Source organism: Silurus aristotelis, assembly GCF_946808225.1.
Source record: "Silurus aristotelis genome assembly, chromosome: 9".
NCBI classification, from domain to species: domain Eukaryota; kingdom Metazoa; phylum Chordata; class Actinopteri; order Siluriformes; family Siluridae; genus Silurus; species Silurus aristotelis.
This window is the reverse complement of record NC_139582.1, coordinates 17,769,731-17,789,734: the sequence shown is the minus strand read 5'-3', so window position 1 is coordinate 17,789,734 and position 20,004 is coordinate 17,769,731. Positions and strand designations below refer to the sequence as shown.

Below are 20,004 nucleotides of genomic sequence, written 5' to 3'. Positions count from 1 at the left end.
GCAAATAAGTTAGAGGAGATAAAATCATGACAAACAGATGGCAACTGAGCTTAATTATTTTTTCTCCTAATCGAGCTGGGGCGTGCATTAAAGCAGCCACATCATGTTTTTTCATTATTATTTTTTTTTTTATTTGGGGTAGTGGGATATCTGGCAGGTCTGTGAGTATCGAAGCTGAAAGTTTGGGTATTAAACGTTGAAAGTGTCTCAGTCTGAACCTGAAACTACGCTGCATTGTTTAAGCATTGAAAACTACACACGTGCACACACACACACACACACACACACACACACATTCAAATTCAGCATTGGCTTTATTGTAATATTAATATTTGCCCTTTCCTTTATCAACAAATTCATCACCTATGTGAGTATGGATAATCCCTGCGGTTTCCCATTGGCTGTCATATACAGTGCAACAGTTCCAGTGCTGCAAGTAATGTTATTACAATAACGCAATATTTTTGTTTCCCTTGTACACACTACAATCCTGCTACATCTGTCACTCTTAATATTAAAGCTAGGACATGAGAAAGGACGATCTAAACAGATAGACATTCCGTGCCCATGAATTGACACGTTATACTAATAATGAACACTTTATAATAATAATCTGTTGAATTAGACGATCATGGATGACTTGAACATACACTGATCAGGCGTAACATTATGACATCATAACATTTTGAGTGGTAAAGTGAAGAACACTGATGATCTCTTCATCATGGCACCCGTTAGTGGGTGGATTTATTTATTTGGCAGCAAGTGAACATTTTGTCCTCAAAGATGACGTGTTAAAAGCAGGAAAAATGGGCAAGGTTGACGTCTAGACGATTTGTCTCCGAGCGTCTCCAAAACTGCAGCTCTTGTGGGCTGTTCCTGGAACAGTGGTGAACCGGCGACAGGGTCGTGAGCAGCTGAGGCACTGCTAAAAAAAGTTCATGCTGTTGATGCTCAATGGGTCACGACTGTTTTAGCAGCAAAGGGGGACTAACACAATATCAGGCAGGTGGTCATAATGGTATGCCTGATCGGTGTATCCATTAATTCAATTCAATTTATTTTGATTTAAAATTGACATTGTCTCAAAGGGGCTTTAAACAAATTAATCGGTAATAAAAGACTGTATATGTTTGTTCCTTATAATTGTAAGTTTGTCCCTTATGTGCGAGATAGTGGTGACTGTGGTGAGAAAAAAACTCCCCGAGATGGCATGAGCAAGCAACATTGAGCGGAACCAGACTCAAAATAGAACCTCATCCTCATCTGTGTGGCACCGAATGTCCATTCATTACAGTTAATTACTGTTAAGTTGTGCAGTGGTCCTGAGTAATTGTAGTAGATGTCATTAGTTATGCAAAGATGAACCAACAACATCTTTAATCAGCGTTTTCTTCTTATTAAGTACTTGCGCTCGCATTATGGTTTTATATTGGCCATCATGTAGATGTGCTCCAGTACTGTAGGTGGTGCTGTGAGGTGGTGCAAGTTCTGTTAGACCATGAAATAAATCATGGCTCGGTGATGATTGCGAGGTAGTCCTGTAGTATGTTTCAGACAAGCCAAGAAAAGCCAAGGCAGCCAAGTGTTATCCTTGGATGAGGCCTTAGTCAGGGAGATGACTGACAAAATTACATGTTGTGAAGTGCTATGAAGTCTCTGGCATTGCAATATGTACCGTTGGCTTGAGTCACTGTTGATGAGCTCGAAGGGAACAGGCTTTTCCCACTAAATAATTCACATCATGTATAATGTTCCAACATTTTGCTCAAATTACACCATGGGAAGACTTTGGTTTCTTCTGATGAAGTGCATTCCCTTACCTCCTCCTCGTTTGGATTTCGGTCCAGGTCTAAATGAGCGAGAGTACGGTTGAGCTTCAGAGCCAGCGCAAAAGCCATCAGGCCTCCGGTGAGGATGAGGTTCTGGCTCACGTCCAGTGTTTGGAGGAACTGAGACTCCGCCAAGAACTCGGCCAACACTACAGCACCTGAAAGGAGCGTCGAAGTCCGAACAGAAATTACAGGAATTCAAGGTATTGATGACACAAGTTGAAATAGGGAAAACGGATGATACATACCCTCACACGTTATTCCTACGGAGGCCAGGCCGAGTCGCGTAATAGATCGATTACTGATTAGCGCCTCCTTCAGCACGTGCATCCCTCTGTCCTGTAGGTCGTTATCGCTAAGGTCCAAGGTTTCCAGCGTTCTCAACAGAGGCTAGGAGACGAACGAGAGCAATCGCGTTCATCAAATTTCAATCGACGTCAAAATGCAAATCAACCAGTTAGCACTAATAATCACAAAGGTTTTAAATTCGAAGGATTAGCTGTTAATAGCTACGACAAAGAGTACGCCGAGAACACATTAGCATGATCGTTGTGCATATATACATATTTAAATCACTAAGAGAGCATCAGCGTGTAGTTTTTAAATACACGTTCCATCCACGGTTTGGTCCGTCATACGAGTCTGAGGACATTCATCCGGAACGTGAAGGGATTCCACAAACGTCATGGGCGGGGGGAAAAGAAAATCATGATTTAATTAGCGTCTACTGACATGAGCCAGACTCCATCATCTGACCGACTAACCCATTTATCCTTCCTGCTCTCGCCTTCTTTTAAAGGCGCCCCGGAATAAAGAAATGCAAAAGAATGAAAAAAAACGGAGAGGTTAATAACAGCCCTTCCTGTGTCATATTCGACACGACCAGCCATTGCACTAATTATATTCATTATGGTCGCATGGATGTCTACTTATCCTTCTTAATGACACAGCGCATGGGAAAGCCCACTAAACACATATCTATTATTTAATCAAACTGTTCTTATTTAGTGCAGGCAAAATGGAATGAGCCAGCTTTATTTTTGGCCTGGATGGATTCGCGGGGCGAACGTGCCAGCGGCCGAGAAGGAGACAAAAGCGACCCTTTAATTTGTACCCTTTTGATTTGGATCGCCATTCAAATGACAAAAAGGTACAGTTTATTCTGACAATCAGAGCTACTAAAGGGGAATGGATATTATTAAGGATTACACATAAGCCGCCATCCAGTGAAGAAAAGATAGACGCTTCCTTTTTTTGTTCCCTGTTTTTTTTTTTTTTTGGTCGTTTTTTTTTTTCCCCCTGCCATCCTGTCAAACTCCGTCTCAGACAAAAGATTCCAGGAGCTGTCACGAAGAGGTTTGAGAACTTTTTTCAATAAAAAAAAAAAAAAAGATTTGTGAAGAACATGAACCTGTTAAGACTGCTGACAACAATTGTGCAAATGACTAAACTAATTATGCAGAGACATGGTACAGCTGGAAGAACAATCTTTATGGTCACAGTGTTGAAATAAATTGGCGCCAATGCAGATTATTGCTGGATCATCCGTGTCATGGCATAATAGGCATGATGAGTAGATGTGTTGGATGGAATTAGCTAAAAACAAACAAACAAACAAACAACATGCCGATCAAACTGATTGCCTTAGTTAGAAACCAAATATACTATAATTATAGTCTTGAAAATCTTCAGTTTTTATTGTTTATCATTTCCCAATTCCTAATTTCTTTATATACAGTGCCTGTAAAATTTTTGGAAACATTTTGGATTTCGAGACACATCCACATTCCTTTGGTTTATATGCGACAATGGAACGTGAATGACTGGAAGAAAGTTGTACAGAAGAGTACAAATGTGACATTTTTATCTCTGACAAAAGGAGAGAAAGATCAGATCAGACTGCCTCACACCCCACAGTCAAACATGGAGGTGGAGGATTATAGTTTTGGGGTTGTTTTGAATTGCATCGGATCTGACTTCACCGCACAACAAGACGATGAGCCGAAACGTTATTTAGAGAGCAAACAGACGTCTGGAGGGTGATCTATCATGGAACGGCCCGGTCACTGCACCTAAACCTAAACTTCCCTGGGATGAAATGGATCCCAAGGTCAGAAGAGATTTCCAACTAGTGAAGAAGAACCTTTTTTTTAGCTGAATGTTTGGGGAAATTAACCATCCGGTTCATGCTAAGGGAAGATTTTTCAGTGAAGGTTAAAGTGTAACATATACATATAAATATTTATCCCAACATATTTTCCAATTCCCAGTTTTAGAGGTTTTGACCGATTTCTAAAATCACAGCTTCTATAGTTTGGAATATTTAATCGCTATATCATTAATATATCATTTATAATCATTAATGATCATCTCTAATCTTTAATTACCTAATCTTTATAGTTTACCACATTTTTTTAATTGCCATTTTCTGTAGTTTAGCATTTCCCCAATTCCCAATGTCTGTTATTTCCCAGTTTCCTCGACTGTATGATTTATAAAGTGGAACATTTACATACAAAAACTTAAAAACCCAACTGTAGTTAACATTTTGTAGTATTTAAAAGGCCTGGGTTTTACAGTGCTGCTTTAATTTTCTTTTTTTAGTCTTTGCATTTGTCTGGAAAATCGGGGCATAATGTATTAACATATTACGCACTTCATCAGACTAATTGGCAAACGGCGCTGCATAAAAGCGTTCATAATGAACACGCGCTGCAACTCACCAGAACACTTCCTAGATGAGTCATGGCGTGGTGAGTAATCCGGTTGTTATGCAGCACTAACGTCCTCAAACCAGACTTCTGAACTCTCAGCCCATCACAGAGCTCCTCGAGACCTGCAGCTCCAGGAAGGAGAAAAGTCATTTTTGGAGCTCAGTTTCACATAAATATAATGGTAATGAAAGTAAGCTTCACACATAGGTGCAGTTTGGGAACAAAAAAATGGCCATACCCGAGTCTGATATGGCGTTATTGGTAAGGTCGAGGGTTCGGAGAGTGCGCTTGTATTTGAGAAGCTCTCCTAACTGCATGGCGTCGTGGAAGCTGTTGAGCTCGTTATCACACAGGTAGAGTTCCTGCAGAGCGATGTTCTTCTTTAGAGAGCAAACTCCGAGAAAGAAATGGGAAATAATCTTAGCGTGTGGAGCCGCTAGGACATGTCAACAAACACGTATAAAAGGAGGACCTTCGACTAGTCGAATGCAAGCAGGGGAAAAAAATAGAGATTCCGAAACAAATTTTTTATGTTTTTTTTAAATTATTATTTACATCACTTGCTGGCATCTTTATAATCAACAACATTTTGTGTCCTTTCAGAACAGAGACCCCTTTCATGGGCTTTTTGTCCGTGGCCTCACACAGTCCTGCTGTCCGGATCAATGCGGCAGATCCGATCAGACTCTTTTGGTCGCATGTCGAATGCCAACATGGCCATCACACACAGCGGGAAGTGAATAGTGGGATCGTTGGATTGATCGGACAGACTCCACGGTGCGAGCTAGCAAGTCCCCTTAATCAAGGGACACGCCCGATCGATGGCCACGATCAGCAGCTGGGCATTCTAGCGAGAAGCACAGGGGGCGCCGGCACGGCACCAAAATATCAAACAGATCCAGGCTTTGTTTAGAGAAACAGAGCGGGATGTGCCGCTCAAGTCCTCCCACTCATTTAAGGTCCTCTCACACTGCTCTCGCTAATGGACCATGTCCAGAGCAGCTCTCGCTCTTCTCCGTTGAGACATTACCGCGATCAAACAGATGCAACTCGGCTCGATGTGGACATTAAGCCAAAGGGAGAAGGGCTTGACAAGTGTACATGCATTAAACGCGTAAAAAAGTGCGATAACTACAGGAGGGAGAAGAGAAGAGATGAGAGTAGCGACCTGGCTTCTTCAAATTTCAACCGTTTCTTTATTGCTGACATCTGGCTGAACTTCTCGTCCAAAATGTTCTGCAAACCCTAAATTCATCTGTATTCTCAATTTTAAACTAATGTTAAACTACTCATCATGCATTTTCTTTTCTTTTTTTCTTTGTTTTACCCAAGATGAATGTGTGAGGATGTGCTTCAGGAAGCGCTTTTATTTTTCAAAAGCAGCACATCCCAACACACACACACACACATGTACACATGTATTTATACATATACTTGTGCATCTTCAGGGCACTCGGTATTCAGTTGTTGCCTGAACTGAATTCTCAAGTGTCTCCTGCCTGTCCCACACAGTGCTCTCTCCTGCCTGTCCCACACAGTGCTCTGTATATACAAGAAGTGAGTAAATAAAGGGGCAATTTCCAACACACCGAGACTTTCAAGTTAACTAGTTATGCGGTCAAGTATTGCATCCTTAAAGGATCTAATATTACTCTTCCAGTGGGTGCTCACAGCGATCTGGACACGGAGGCGCACACACGGACCGGTGCGACAGGGTGTAAACTGACAGGCAAGAAGATTAGGACATCTAATCCTGGCCGAGTCTTACTGTTAGGGTCACGGGGCCAAAATCTGCCACTCCTCTCGCTGTTCTTCTTCATCTGTTCCTGCTGGCCGGAGCCGTGTACATACAATGCTCACACACACACACACACACACACACACACACACACACACACACACACACACACACACTCACACACCTTATTCCAGGCCTATTACCTAGCCAGCAGGGGCAGGAATGCACACAATAGTGACTCAGAGGCCATTTTTGAAGCATTTACCATTGAACAGGTTTGATTCAGATCAGTGCGAGGCGTTCCTTAAAGATTAATAGCCCTCCATTTATTCATAAAACATTGTAAAAACATGTATATAATGTTAAATCACGTATATGATATGTAACACACCTATAATTAATAAAGTATTTCCATACACCTGCTCAGGAATAGTTCGCTTTGTGTGTTGTATATCATAATAATATGTCATTGGTGCATATGAGATTGTTAGATTGTTATATATATATATATATATATATATATATATATATATATATATATATATATATATATATATATATAACAAACTTCCTCAAAGTTTGTGTGTGTTTGTGTAGGACAACCGTACCGAGCGTGAAGAGCGGCTTTCCACTCAGTCCAGTGTTTTCAAGGTGCAGTACTGTCAGTCGGCTGCTTAGCAGGGCTCTCGACAGGGCCTGTGCAGTATAATCCTCGATGGGGATGTTACAGGCATCCAACCTCCACAAGCATCCGCTCTAAACAGGTAGAAAAGAGAAAGAAAAGAGAAAGATGCTTCATTGTGCCCTTACTTTGGCCCGGCCTCTCTATCTACCCCTCTTTAATTCCAGCACAGTCTGAAAAAGCAGGAAATGTCAAAAACTAGAAAAACAACCCATGACCTGAGGACTTGCCGTAGATCTGGCGGCCATCGTTAGGCTTCATCCCCTAGTCCACAGCTTCAAAAGGTGTCCACATTCTCTCTCTCTCTTGCTCTCTCTCTCTCTCTCTCTCTCTCTCTCTCTCTCTCTCTCTCTCTCTCTCTTCCACAACCCTTTCTTTTGTTGTCGACAGCAATGCGATTGATCTACTATAATACCGCCTAAGAGCATGCCTTCAGTTTGACCGTCGAACGTCCGTGAAGAACCACGAGGGCGTAGCTTGCCTGTCTTTCATCTAGAGACGCCGCTAATTGAACATAATATCGCCGCGAACTAAAGTGAAGTGTAATGATAGCCATTAAAATCAAAGTGTGAATACAGCAATATCTCGCTGTGCGAATATTTTCGTCTCCGATGCGCGATAATTCATTACTTCCGCCGCGCTTCGAATACAAATCAGATCAGAGGACGGAGCGTGAGAGCGCAGAAAAAAGGCATCGATGACGGGCTCGGTCCCTTTCTTCCGGCTTATAAATCAGCGCAGGGACAAAATTACATGTCTTATTTTTCATTAAAACTGCGTTAAATATTTATTACAAAAACTACTAGATTAAGTCGAGCAGGTCACATCAGAGGGGAAAGAAAAAAAAAAAGCCAGGGCATTGTGGGAAATCAGTCATTCACAGAGGTACTGTTCTCAAACTGGAGCTTTTAAGTGGTCATGGACTTCATTTTCTTCAATAAAACATAAAATCAAAAAAAAAAAAAAAATGGATGACCATCTTGAGGAGAATAATATTAAAACATCTAAGTGGATGAAGAGTGGAAAGTCGATTGGACCAGATGACATATCAGTAGAAGCGTGGAGGTGTTTAGGGGAGATGGCAGTGGTGTGTCAGAGAAGTATGTGAGGGTGGTGCAGGACATGTATGAGGACAGTGTGACAGCAGTGAAGTGTGCAGACAGACTGGTTCAAGGTGGAGGTGGAACTGCATCAAGGATCGGCTTTGAGCCCTTTTCTGTTTGCAGTGGTGATGGACAGGTTGAAGGACAAGGTCAGACAGGAGTTTCAATGGACTATGATGTTTGCAGATGATATTTTGATTTGTGGTGAGAGTAGTGAGCAGGTTGAGAAGGGTCTGGAGAGGTGGAGGTACGCTCTGGAGAGAAGGGGAATGAAAGTCAGTAGGAGTAAGACAGAGTACATGTGTGTGAATGAGAGGGAGGGCAGTGGAGTTGTGCGGTTGCAGGGAAAAGAGGTGGAGAAGGTGAAGGAGTTTAGGTTCCTGGGGTCAACAGTGCAAAGTAATGGAGAGTGTGTTGGAGAAGTGAAGAAAAGAGTGCAGGCAGGGTGGAGTGAGTGGAGAAGAGTGGAAGGAGTGATGTGTGATAGAAGAGTATCTGCAAGAGTAGAAGGGAAAGTTTTTAGGACTGTGGTGAGACCTGAGATGTTGTATGGATTAAAAACAGTGGCATTGAGTAAAAGACAGGAGCTGGAGGTAGCAGAGCTGAAGATGTTGAGATTTTTGTTGGGAGTGAAGACGATGGACAGGATTAGAAATGAGTTTATTAGAGGGACATGTAGGATGTAGGACGTTTTGGGGACAAAGTGAGGGAGGCGAGATTGAGATGTTTTGGACATGTGCAGAGGAGGGACACGGGGTATATCTGTAGGAGAAGCCACCGGGAGCCACCAGGAAGGAGGAAAAGAGGAAGGCCAAGGAGGAGGTTTATGGGTGTGGTGAAGGAAGACATGCAGGTAGTTGGGTTGAAAAAGGCAGATATAGAGGACAGGGGGGTATGGAGATGGATGATCCGCTGTGGTGACCCCTAATGGGAGAAGCCGAAAGAAGAAGAAGAAGAAGAGGATAGTTGGCAAACCAGACCAGCCATTTCACTTCTCATCGACCAAAATCCTATTAGATTCCATCTGAAATTCATACATTCGCTATTTTCGCACCTGTATGAGTAAACGTGAGAGGGCCTGCCACCCTGAGACTCCCATATCCGTGTTAGAGGACACATCCAGATATGTGGCTGATTCGTAGTAGGAAATCATATCCATCAGTGACGAGGCTCCCTATAGAAAAAAGGATAATAGCTATTTTTTTTTTCCATTTAAAAATACTCCTTCGAAAAATGTGTTACTGTAGAAATGATCACAGTACCGCAAACACTTTGATATAACACCCACTGACCTATCAGAATCAAAATGCAACCCTATTTAGGTATACTATTGTGTAAAAAAACACTTCTGTCGAGCGAACCTACATTTTCCTCAAGCTCCGCCCCCTGCAGGTTGATCAGATTAAAGCGGACGGATTTCAGGATCTCCTCCAGAGACTCGCACGTGCGATAATCCAAACGAACACCTGGGGGGAAAGACATTTTTTGAGAGTAAAAAACGGACATAAAACCAAACAACTGTTTTTTTATATATATATACTGCAGGAATCAAAGTCAGAAAATCGGCGTACGACGGCGACACGCTTGTCCCGCAAGCCTTCGACGTGCACTTTGAATCTCCACAGATGAGACTTGTCGGTTGGCGTTCATTAAGGAGCAATGGGAATGTTCGACACGGACGCGATCACGTTCCGCCACGCCGAGGAGAATCAAAGTCATTTTTCAGGAACTTTTTTTTTTCCCTCTCCCCCAAACAAAGCCTAGAGAAATACTTTGATGGTCACAGCGGTGAATCTTTATTGGACCCCCATCCCCTCATAAACTCTTATCTTCGTGGTCGGGGAGAAGCCAGATCTCTTACAGCCATGTGCCGGAGAGATGATAATTTATTCATCATTAGCATAATCATTTGTTAAAAAAAAAAAAAAGTCAATAATCACTTAAGTGCACCCTACATAGCGGGATCTGAAATCCCATTTTTCTAATCCCCTTTGCCGTTGCGTGATAATGATACGGCGTCTCGGAGTCAAGATGTCATCAGTGTATGACAGGGAGCAGGAAGCTGCAAGGCGCTGACCGGCGTTTAAAATCTGCCATCCGCTCGTATCGATATCAATAACCGCCGTTTCCCCTCTCATCAAAGCGACCACGCTTTTTAATCCGAGCCCTGCAGGATCCGGGTGCAGATTTCAATTAAGAGGCTTGACGGAGTTCCTGATGGTATCTCGCTTTGCCAGATTTGGGTCTGGTCCCGCATGACGGGATCAGCGGGAAAAAAAAAACGCCATGTTTCCAGCGATGAAATCTCAAGAAATTATGAAACAAACTTATAAAAATTTTAAAAAACACACACACACGCACACACACACACACACACACACACACACACACACAGTCCCAGGGCGGATGCTGTATTCATGGCAGGCTCAAATCAGGCCTGATCTCATTATTACCTCAAGTGGATGTTGTAATAATGTTTTTCAAATTAATGCAAATACTCATAGCAGACCAGGTTATTTCTTGTTCTTGTTTTCAAGTCAATTCAAGAAGCTTTTATTGTCATTTCGACCAAATATGCACAAGAGTGAGACTGAAGATCTTCACTGGGACTGAGATTCCATGCAGGTGCTAGGTCAGGAAAGAAGCTTACAAGTAAAGACCAGGTTTATTACCGTATTTTTCGAACTATAAGCCTCTAATTTTTTCCCACGTTTTGAACCCCGCGATGCTAAAAGAAAAACTCAGAGAAATTATTGTGAAAGGAAGGAGGAAGACAGTGTACACTGATTTTTTTTGGTTGGCTACTGTTTAGATACAAGCCGTTGTAACGTGTTGAGTCTGGGTGAAGGGAGAGCTCGCTAACTCCAGTTGCAACAGAAATCATATAAGCACAGACAGGTTTCCAAAACTCGTCCTTTTTTATTTTTCTTGGCAACAGCGTTACGGGTTAGTCAAAGAAACGTAGAAATGAGCATCAAAAAATAATAAGGACATATTCCTCGGTCTTGCACACATGCAGTAATAGCGGAAAAATGCGTCAGCAGGCTATTCCCGAAATACCGCTATGCTCCTAAAGGAAGCGCAACATATTTCACCTGTTACACCGTGTCTTTCATTAAAGCCTGTGTAAAGTTCATTAGTTTCAGTGTAGACAGGTAGCGGCTTATTTATGTTTAAAATAAAAATCTTTGTCAAATTCAGTGGGTGCTTATATACTGGTGCGCTTTATAGTCTGGAAATTGCGGTAACATAAATCATTAGTACCTGCCTGGTCAGGGTGTAAAAGCAGTGGTGAACAGTAAGGAAGAAAATGTGATTTGTTACTGTAAGTAGCTTTTTTGCGTGTTATTTTTCTGAAGTGTTTCTTTTTCAGGAGAATTTCACTTAGTCAAATATCTTCACTCTACGTTTTGCAAAATCAGTCGTTTCTTTTTATTTATGAGCAAATCAAATTGTAACCGGTCAAAAACGCATCGAGCCACCGATTTGAACTTGTTTTCATCGCTGCTTGGTGGCACCAACATACCGATCACCAACGTACAGTTCAGCATCAGTTCAACAGCATTTAGAGAGGAATTAATAAAGAAGAAACTCGAACTCGCCGCAACACACGTGACCTCATTTACACCGTTTTATTAAAGCAGTTGGTTTTAAGCTCATGATCATTGCAATAAAAATCAATCAGTGTTTGTCTTTAATATCATAATAATAGATCAGTGTGCTGAGAGTCACATTCGAGTCTTTTCACATCAACTGAGCTGATTAAGAGTCTTGTGACTAAAATGATAATAGAAACATTATAGCCATAATATATAATAAATTATAGTATTTTGAATACTTAAGTACATTTGAAGACAAATGCTTTTGTACTTTTACTACAGTTTAAAGGGACACTTTTACTTTTACCGGAGTCACATTTTACCAAGTGTAACTCAACTACATGGTTTGTGTATTTCATGTACCACTGTGTAAATGAGGCTGTTTACGGTTTGGGAAGTTACAGATGCAGATGGTGTCATTGTGTAAGAGATTTAATATTAAAGCTGTTTAATGTGATTTGGGGAAATACGCAAAACATCCGTATTTCTTGGTTATTTATTTATTACAACATAACTATAGGCAACCATTTATTTGTTATGAATTAATAGTTAATAATGTTGTCGTTACTTTAAATTGTACATTCTTTACAGTGTAACTGAGTATCTAGTGCAGATTCTTATTCTGAATAAGAAGTGTAGGGAGGATGCTGTGGGATTGGAACAACACCTTGTGATGTTCGTGCAGTAGAAAGGTTGTGTGTCAAGGAGTCTCATAAGGAGTCTCATAAGGAGTCTCATAAGGAGTCTGGGTAAAGCTGTGACTTTTTCTTATGTATTTTTTTAAGGTCTGATTGCAGCTGCTCTGATGCAAGTGGGAGCAGGAATCGTTCCACAGATGTTACAGATATCACTGTAAATAGATAAGAAAAGCGCAAAGTGATTCTAAAGAAACATTTTTATCCATAGCAGAAATTCAGTAAGTTTGAAGCGAAGTCACAAAGTGAGTATATTATAATTATTATGAAAATAAAGGGGGGGGTTTAAACCAGCTGAATGAACTGGTGTGGGAGCAGAGTGCATGAGAGCACTAGGAGCAGGAAATGAAGGAATGAAATTAAAAAGAAACCATGAAAAAGTACCACTTTTTTATTCTTTAGATGGAATGAGAGGAAGCAGGCGAGCTTAGACATAATATATTGTTTACAGGATACAAACAAAAAAATCAATCAGTGAACTCACCCTGGAGATCAAGACATCTGGCTCTGTTAGTCAAGCAGGTGATTTCCTGCAGGATGGATGGATGGATGGATGGATGGATGGATGGATAGATGGATAGACAGACAGACAGACAGACAGACAGACAGACAGACAGATATGGTTTAAAGGTTAATGCATTTCTACACTAAAACACTAACTATGACTCAATTCAAATGTTCTATATTAATTAGTGCAGCTTTATTCATTAGAAACAGCTGGTCATCTGTTGACGCATTAATTAGCCCCGTTGTACGTGGTGCATAAATCTGATCCGACTGCATCTCAAATAAAAGTGATGAAAACGGTTTTCCTTCTGATAAACCCGCCACCAAACCTGAGACAAAAAAATAATAATAATTTAATAAAAAAAAAATAAGAAATGATCATGTGGGGAACAAAAATTCATTTTATGTGGGAAAATAATAAAACGTGTGTGTGGTGGTGGATCATGTTGGGAATCGAGTGGGAGGTCATGTGGAGGGATCGTTTTGGAGGGTTGAAGGAATTGAGTGAGGGATTGTGTAGGTGCAGGAATTGTGCAAGGGCAATCAATAAGAGAGGTCTTGTAGGGGGGGAATCATGTGGGGAGGATCATGTAGGGGGGGGAATCACGTGGGGGGGATTGTGTAGGGGGAGGAATCCGGTGGGGGGATCGTGTAGGGGAAGGAATCATGTGGGGGGGATCGTGTAGGGGGAAGAATCATGTGGGGGGAAACATGTAGGGGGAGAAATCGTGTGGGGGGATCATGTAAGGGGTGGAATCCTGTGGGTGGTCATGTAGGGGGAGGAATCATGTGGGGGGGTCATGTAGGGGAAGAATCATGTGGGGGGAATCATGTCGGGGGGGATCATGTAGGGGAAGGAATCATGTGGGGGGTTATGTAGGGGAAGGAATGATGTGGGGGGGTTCATGTAGGGGAAGGAATGATGTGGGGGGGTTATGTAGGGGAAGGAATGATGTGGGGGGGTTCATGTAGGGGAAGGAATCATGTGGGGGGTTCATGTAGGGGAAGGAATCATGTGAGGGGGGTGTAGGGGGAGGAATGATGTCGGGGGGTTCATGTAGGGGAAGGAATCATGTGAGGGGGGTGTAGGGGGAGGAATGATGTCGGGGGGTTCATGTAGGGGAAGGAATCATGTGAGGGGGTGTAGGGGGAGGAATCATGTTGGGGGTATTGTTTAAGGCAGGAATAATGTAGGGGAGAAATCATTTGGGGGGATCGTTTAGGGGAGGAATCATGTGGTGGGTATCATGTTGGGGAGGAATGATGTGAGGAAGAGGAATCATGTGGGGGGAGTAATCATGTAAGGGAAAGGAGTAATGTGTGTGTGAGGGGGAATGTGTGATTGGTATCGTATCGCGGTGGGAAAAGAATCGAATGTGTGAATGAATCATGTAGGGGGGAGTGTGTGGGGTGAAGGAATTAGGTAATAATAATAATAGACAACTGTTTTAAAACCAAATATGAATCATATGAATCGTGTGAATGAAGTTCACCTGATCCTTCTGGAAGTGAGTCAGAAGACTGAAGTATTATTGATGAAGCGATGAGAACAGCAGACGTTTATCTCATGGACAGACAGCAGATGGCTCTTATCAACTCATAGGTATCAGACTAATCAAGGTCCTGGATCAGTCTGCTATAAACATCTCTGATTGCACTGTGTGTGTGTGTGTGTGTGTGTGTGTGTGTGTGTGTGTGTGTGTGTGTGTGTGTGTGTGTTAGGAGGAAAACAACGGAGCTTGCATATCGATGACTCTGAGCTCTTCATTTGAACCTTTTTTTTTTTAATGCTTTTTTTTTGTAATAAACACGGAGCGACGTCCCGCGCCGCCCACTGCCGAAAATGAAATGGACATGTGCCAAAGGAGGTGCTGTGTCAGGAGGCAGAGGACAAAACGTAGAGACAAAACATGTGGGACGCGGTTTATCAGGCAGACTTTGACACAAACCTTCTCTGGTGGATTTCTCATTATTTCCAAAAAAAAAAAAAGAAAAAAAAGAAAATCAGCATTTTTTTGTTTTTGGATGCATGAATTTTTTTTTCTTTGCAATATTAATTAGTTGTAAAGAAAAAAAACATTCTGAATTTACAGGAAAAGCTCACAGGGGTTAAAAATCGCTTGCACATTTTTCCTTTCAGCATCTTTTCTGCAATAAAGGATAAATTATAAAAAAAAACACGACCTTTTATCTCGCACCCTTTGAAGGCAGCAAATTAAAAATGCAAATGGAGGTGCTAATTAATATGCAAATATATTCATTCCCAGTTAACAATTAGCAATTAAACCCGCAGTGTCTAAAAAGAGCACGAACAAAATGGGTAACTTAATTTATCATTAAAAAATAAAATAAAATACCCCAAATTTTTAATTGACTTTTAAAAGGAAAGAAAACAACGCTGCCTCGCGTCTCGCTCGTCGTCTCAGAAGTGGACAAAAAGACGTATTTTTTTTATTGTCAGTATGCATACAGAACGTGGACATTTGATGCGTGAAAGGATGTGCAGGAGGAATGAACACCCCTGCAGGAGGAGGCTTTAATCAGGGAATCAGGACGGTCCGGGGAGCATGATGCGCATTAAAGCTATTTATACGCCCGAATTTTCTCTCCGTGATGAAACGAGAGCTCGGATCAGACGTCCAATCAAGAAAGTGGAGAGCGCAATGCACACGAGCGCGTTTTATTTTTTTTTATCGCGTACCAAAAAAAGTAACTATTTGGAATCGGATCTGAAGTCTTTTCTTCTTCCTTTTTTTTTGTTGTCTTCTTTTTCTTCTTTTTCTTATTATTATTATAATTTCCATTTCCATTCAGAGCATTTAGCAGAGGCCTTTAGCTTCTTTTTAAGATATTATCAGCCTCAAACTCTCCTGAGAGGAATTAGCACGCTTAAAAATAAATCTAAATAAAATCTATTATTATTAATACACACAGCAATTTGTCAACAATTACATTTTTTGTAATTCATTAATGAAGTGGCACGCTGTAATTTTTATCCATTTGCAGCTACATTTCTGGAAGTTGGTTCCTGTGATCGCTAATAAACAGCCTAGCTTCTCTCTCTCTCTCTCTCTCTCTCTCTCTCTCTCTCTCTCTCTCTCTCTCTCTCTCTCTCTCTCTCTCTCTCTCTCTCTCTCTCTCTCTCATAAGACACAAATAAAGAGGTGCTGACTCTGGAGACTCCTTCCCTGGAACAGCAATGATGTTTTTTCCCCCCTCTTTTTGTCATTTCTTTTACCAATTAGATTTCGAATCTGCCGTTAATATATTAACGACTTTGATACTGTAGTTACCACAGAAACTATAACTTTCAAATAAAGATAAAATCACAGCATGAACTAAGATCAAAGCTGCTGCTGTATTTAAAAAAAAATCTAAAATTAAAAAATGTATTGGATAAAAAAGAATAATTTTTTTGTAGATTTGAACAGAATCTGTGATCCTCAGCTTGGAATTTTGTGAGTACGTTGTTCAGAAAGCGAAGACTCCTCATTTTGAGACACTGTGCAGCTGGAGATGGTTCCATCTAAAAGTTTGAGGATCCATGAAGTGACTGAGCAACTCAACTCTACTACAACGTCTCAGGACTGCGGTTTGCATGAACAGTTGTGTTTTTAAACACCTCAACAATGATGGAACTGTAATGAATGTATGTTGAGGATGATGTTCTTTTCCGAGGTTTCTTCCTCGTGCCATATCCAGGTTTTTTACCTTCCCACAGTCACCACTGTTTTGCTCATTAGGGATTAAATTATAAGCACTAACATATGAATTCATATTTTATAACCTATTTATTTCTGTAAAGCTGCTTTGGGACCATTGATAAAAAATGCTCTAGAAATGTAATTGAATCCTTAATATTAAATGTTAAATATGAATAGACTGTACATAATAATAATAATAATAATAATAATAATAATAATAATAATAATAATAATAATAATAATATTGATGATGATGATGATGATGATGATGATGAGATTGGTGGTAATGATAATAATAATACTAAGAGGAAGAAATGATTAGGCTCATGGTCCTCAGGTTTCTTCTTGTTCCCTCCGCTCTTACAGTATGAAGACGCAGCACTGTTTTATCCTCTTACACCATCTGAAAGCAAAGCGAAAGCCCACGGGTACGATAAAAGCTTTAAATAGTTTCCTCCAGGGGCCGTCCTGCCTGAAAATACCTAATTTGATCAATTTGCTCTTTAAGCAGCGAGTTGCATTTTGCATAAGGCCTTATTAGAGATTCGGCTAAATATCTCTACTGCAATACAGTGGGTTTTTTTTTTCTCCCCATGCTTTTTTTTTCTTTCTTCCTCTTCTTCTTTTGGGTCGGACCACCTACATTTGTTTAAACGCACCCGTGCTCATTAGCACCTCAGAGCTAATAGTGATCGTGTGCGCTTGATGTAAGTACCGCTAAGTCTCTCATTTTCTGCAAATAATTCCCCTTGATCTAATCGTCAATTTATGCAGAGGGGGAAACGATGCTCTTAACATGGCTGGTCAAAGGGAAAAGGAGCGAGCGCATGCACGATCTGAATTATGCATGCATTCCTCTGTGTGTGTGTGTGTGTGTGTGTGTGTGTGTGTGTGTGTGTTTTCTTGATTTCTTGTTGAGCCTGAAGTTTTTGGTAAGCACAAATCATCCTCATGGAAGTTTACATGCAATTATTATTATTATTATTATTATTATTATTATTATTATTATTATTATTATTATATTAATTATTAATTATATATATTAATTATATTATTATTATTATTATATTAATTATTAATTATATATATAAATTATATATTATAATTATTATTATTATTATTATTTTTTATTTATTTATTTATTTTTATTTACTCTTTTTTATTTGAATTTTTTTCTGATTTGCACCTGATTTTTTTAGATTCTTCGGAACAAAATTTTATTTTTCCGAATTTATTCCCATGAGAAAATGATTTATTTGTTCGTCTGTTCATTTTTTCTCATCACCCATAACATTAAAAACACTGACATGCCCAACATGGCATTATGTTGATTATCTTGTTGTACCTTTCACAGGGTTTATATACCAGGCATCTGGTGAACAGTCAGTCCTTGAAGTTGATGTGTTGGAAGCAGGAAAAATGGGCAAGTGTAGGCATTTGTGCCAAACTGTGATGGATCGACCGCTGGGTCAAAACACTAGGGCTTGTGGTGGTGTTCCAGGGGTTCTGTAGTTAATACGTACCAAAAGTGCTCCAAGGAAGGACAAGTGGTGAACCTGAGACAGGGATCGGACCAAATCGAAAAGCTCCTGCAACCCAAATGCTTCCGCCAAACCTCCTTCAGTGGGCAGGTGAGCATCAGAGATGGACCATGCAGCAATGGAAGAGGGTCTGATGAAGCATGATTTCTTCAAGTGTACGACACTGTGTGTGTGTGTGTGTGTGTGTGTGTGTGTGTGTGTGTGTGTGTGTGTGTGTGTGTGTGTGTGTGTGTCGCTTACCTGGGGAAAAAATGGCACCAGGATGAACAAAAGGCAGACGATGAGCCTGTGGAGGCAGTGTGCTACTCTGGGTGATGTTCTGCTGAGAAACTTGGGGTGTTCATGTGGATGCTCCTTTAACACGTCCTACGTAACACATCTTGCAGACCAAGTTACCAAGTTTTTTCTAATGGCAGGATTACACTCGCTGCGCACCTGCACTTTGTTTAGGAACGGATTGAGGAGCATAACAGTGAGATCCGGCTTCCAAATTCCACAAGTCTGATCAAGCATCCATGCAAAGCACTTAACAAATGTGTCAAACTCATAGAGGCTTCATCCAAAAACCTACAGGACTTTTAAATGACCTGTAGTTCATGTCTAGGTGTGGGATACCACAGGACACCTTGTGGAGGCCTTAACAGCTCAGGGCTGGTTTAGAGGCACGTGGAGGAACCTACACAGTCTTAAGCAGGTGGTTTTAATGTTGTGGCTGGTCAGTGTGTGTTTCATGATTGAGTGATTTGAATCATGATTCATTTTTCCAAGTGATTTACATGATTTTGAGATTATTTTTGTACTTTTCTAATATATATATATATATTTATATATTGAGTAAATTGTGTTATTTGAGCCCTGATGTGGTAAAAGAAACACTGAATTGGTTCTTGCAGTGTTTTTATGAAAGCGATCGTTCAGTTTCATAATATAATATATACTGTACGATTCGTACGATTCTATATCACGTGACAAGACGTGTGATTCGCATATCGGACTGCGCACGTGCTATGAATCGGAACAAGGCGTTTAACTCGCCGTACCTTGATTTGGTCCAGTGTCCTGGGATCGGGTGCGACTTTGTGCTTCGCACAGCTCCGCTCGTAGGCCGAAATGATATCCGACAGGTTTCGACTGTCGCCTAAAATAGGATCGAGAAATAAAAGACTCAACAAACAACAACAACTACAACAACAACAGCAGCCTTTCATTCCTTATCCACTAATCCAGTGTTTATTGTGCCTTAATGAGCACTCTACAATTAGCCCTACTGATGAAAGCGCATTTTAAAAATGTTTTCTTCCTTCTTCTTCTTCTTCTTTCTTTTTTTTTTCCTTTTCAACCTAATACACTTCTCTATGGTTCATTAACGCAAGGTAAATGCGTTCGGGGGGTGGGGGTCAGGTGGCGTCTCGGAGCGGGCGAGAGACGTGATGAACTCCTGATTTACTCGCGAATTCACAAACAAAGACAAACACGGTGAAGAAACTTTTACCCAAAGTACAGACGTGGTTTGTTTGTGTGTGTGTGTGTGTGTGTGTGTGTGTGTGTGTGTGTGTGCGCGCATGCCTCACGGTTTCGCTTTGCACAAATCCTGGACTTTAATTAACATTCATTTGATTTAATCCGTCTCTTTCAAAACATCTAGGTCACTGCCGGATGAGCTGCTGAAATTCTCTTTATCGTGCTTGTGTACAAAAATAAATAAAATCCAAACCCAAGTCAATCCTCCTCACCGGCAGCATCTTTTTATACGTTTAGAGAGCTGAAGATGTTGAGATGTTCATTGGGAATGACGACGATGGACAGGATTAGAAATGAGTTTATTAGAGGACGTTTTGGGGACAAAGTGAGAGAGAAGTGATTGAGATGGTTTGGACATGTGCAGAGGA

The 20,004-nt window shown here is 40.9% G+C and overlaps 1 protein-coding gene across 1 annotated transcript in view; it reads right to left on the bottom strand.

The window, feature by feature from the left end:
• Positions 1–20,004, bottom strand: part of LOC310731440 (protein phosphatase 1 regulatory subunit 37) — a 39,948-nt gene that overhangs the window by 18,068 nt on the left and 1,876 nt on the right. The window contains exons 2-10 of the mRNA XM_083551081.1: positions 19,156–19,253; positions 12,848–12,893; positions 9,435–9,535; positions 9,124–9,243; positions 6,893–7,040; positions 4,785–4,940; positions 4,556–4,668; positions 2,081–2,222; positions 1,824–1,990 (exon numbers count right to left, since the gene is read on the bottom strand). Coding sequence (XP_083407207.1) covers positions 1,824–1,990; positions 2,081–2,222; positions 4,556–4,668; positions 4,785–4,940; positions 6,893–7,040; positions 9,124–9,243; positions 9,435–9,535; positions 12,848–12,893; positions 19,156–19,253 — 1,091 coding nt within the window. The remainder of the gene's footprint in view (positions 1–1,823; positions 1,991–2,080; positions 2,223–4,555; positions 4,669–4,784; positions 4,941–6,892; positions 7,041–9,123; positions 9,244–9,434; positions 9,536–12,847; positions 12,894–19,155; positions 19,254–20,004) is intronic.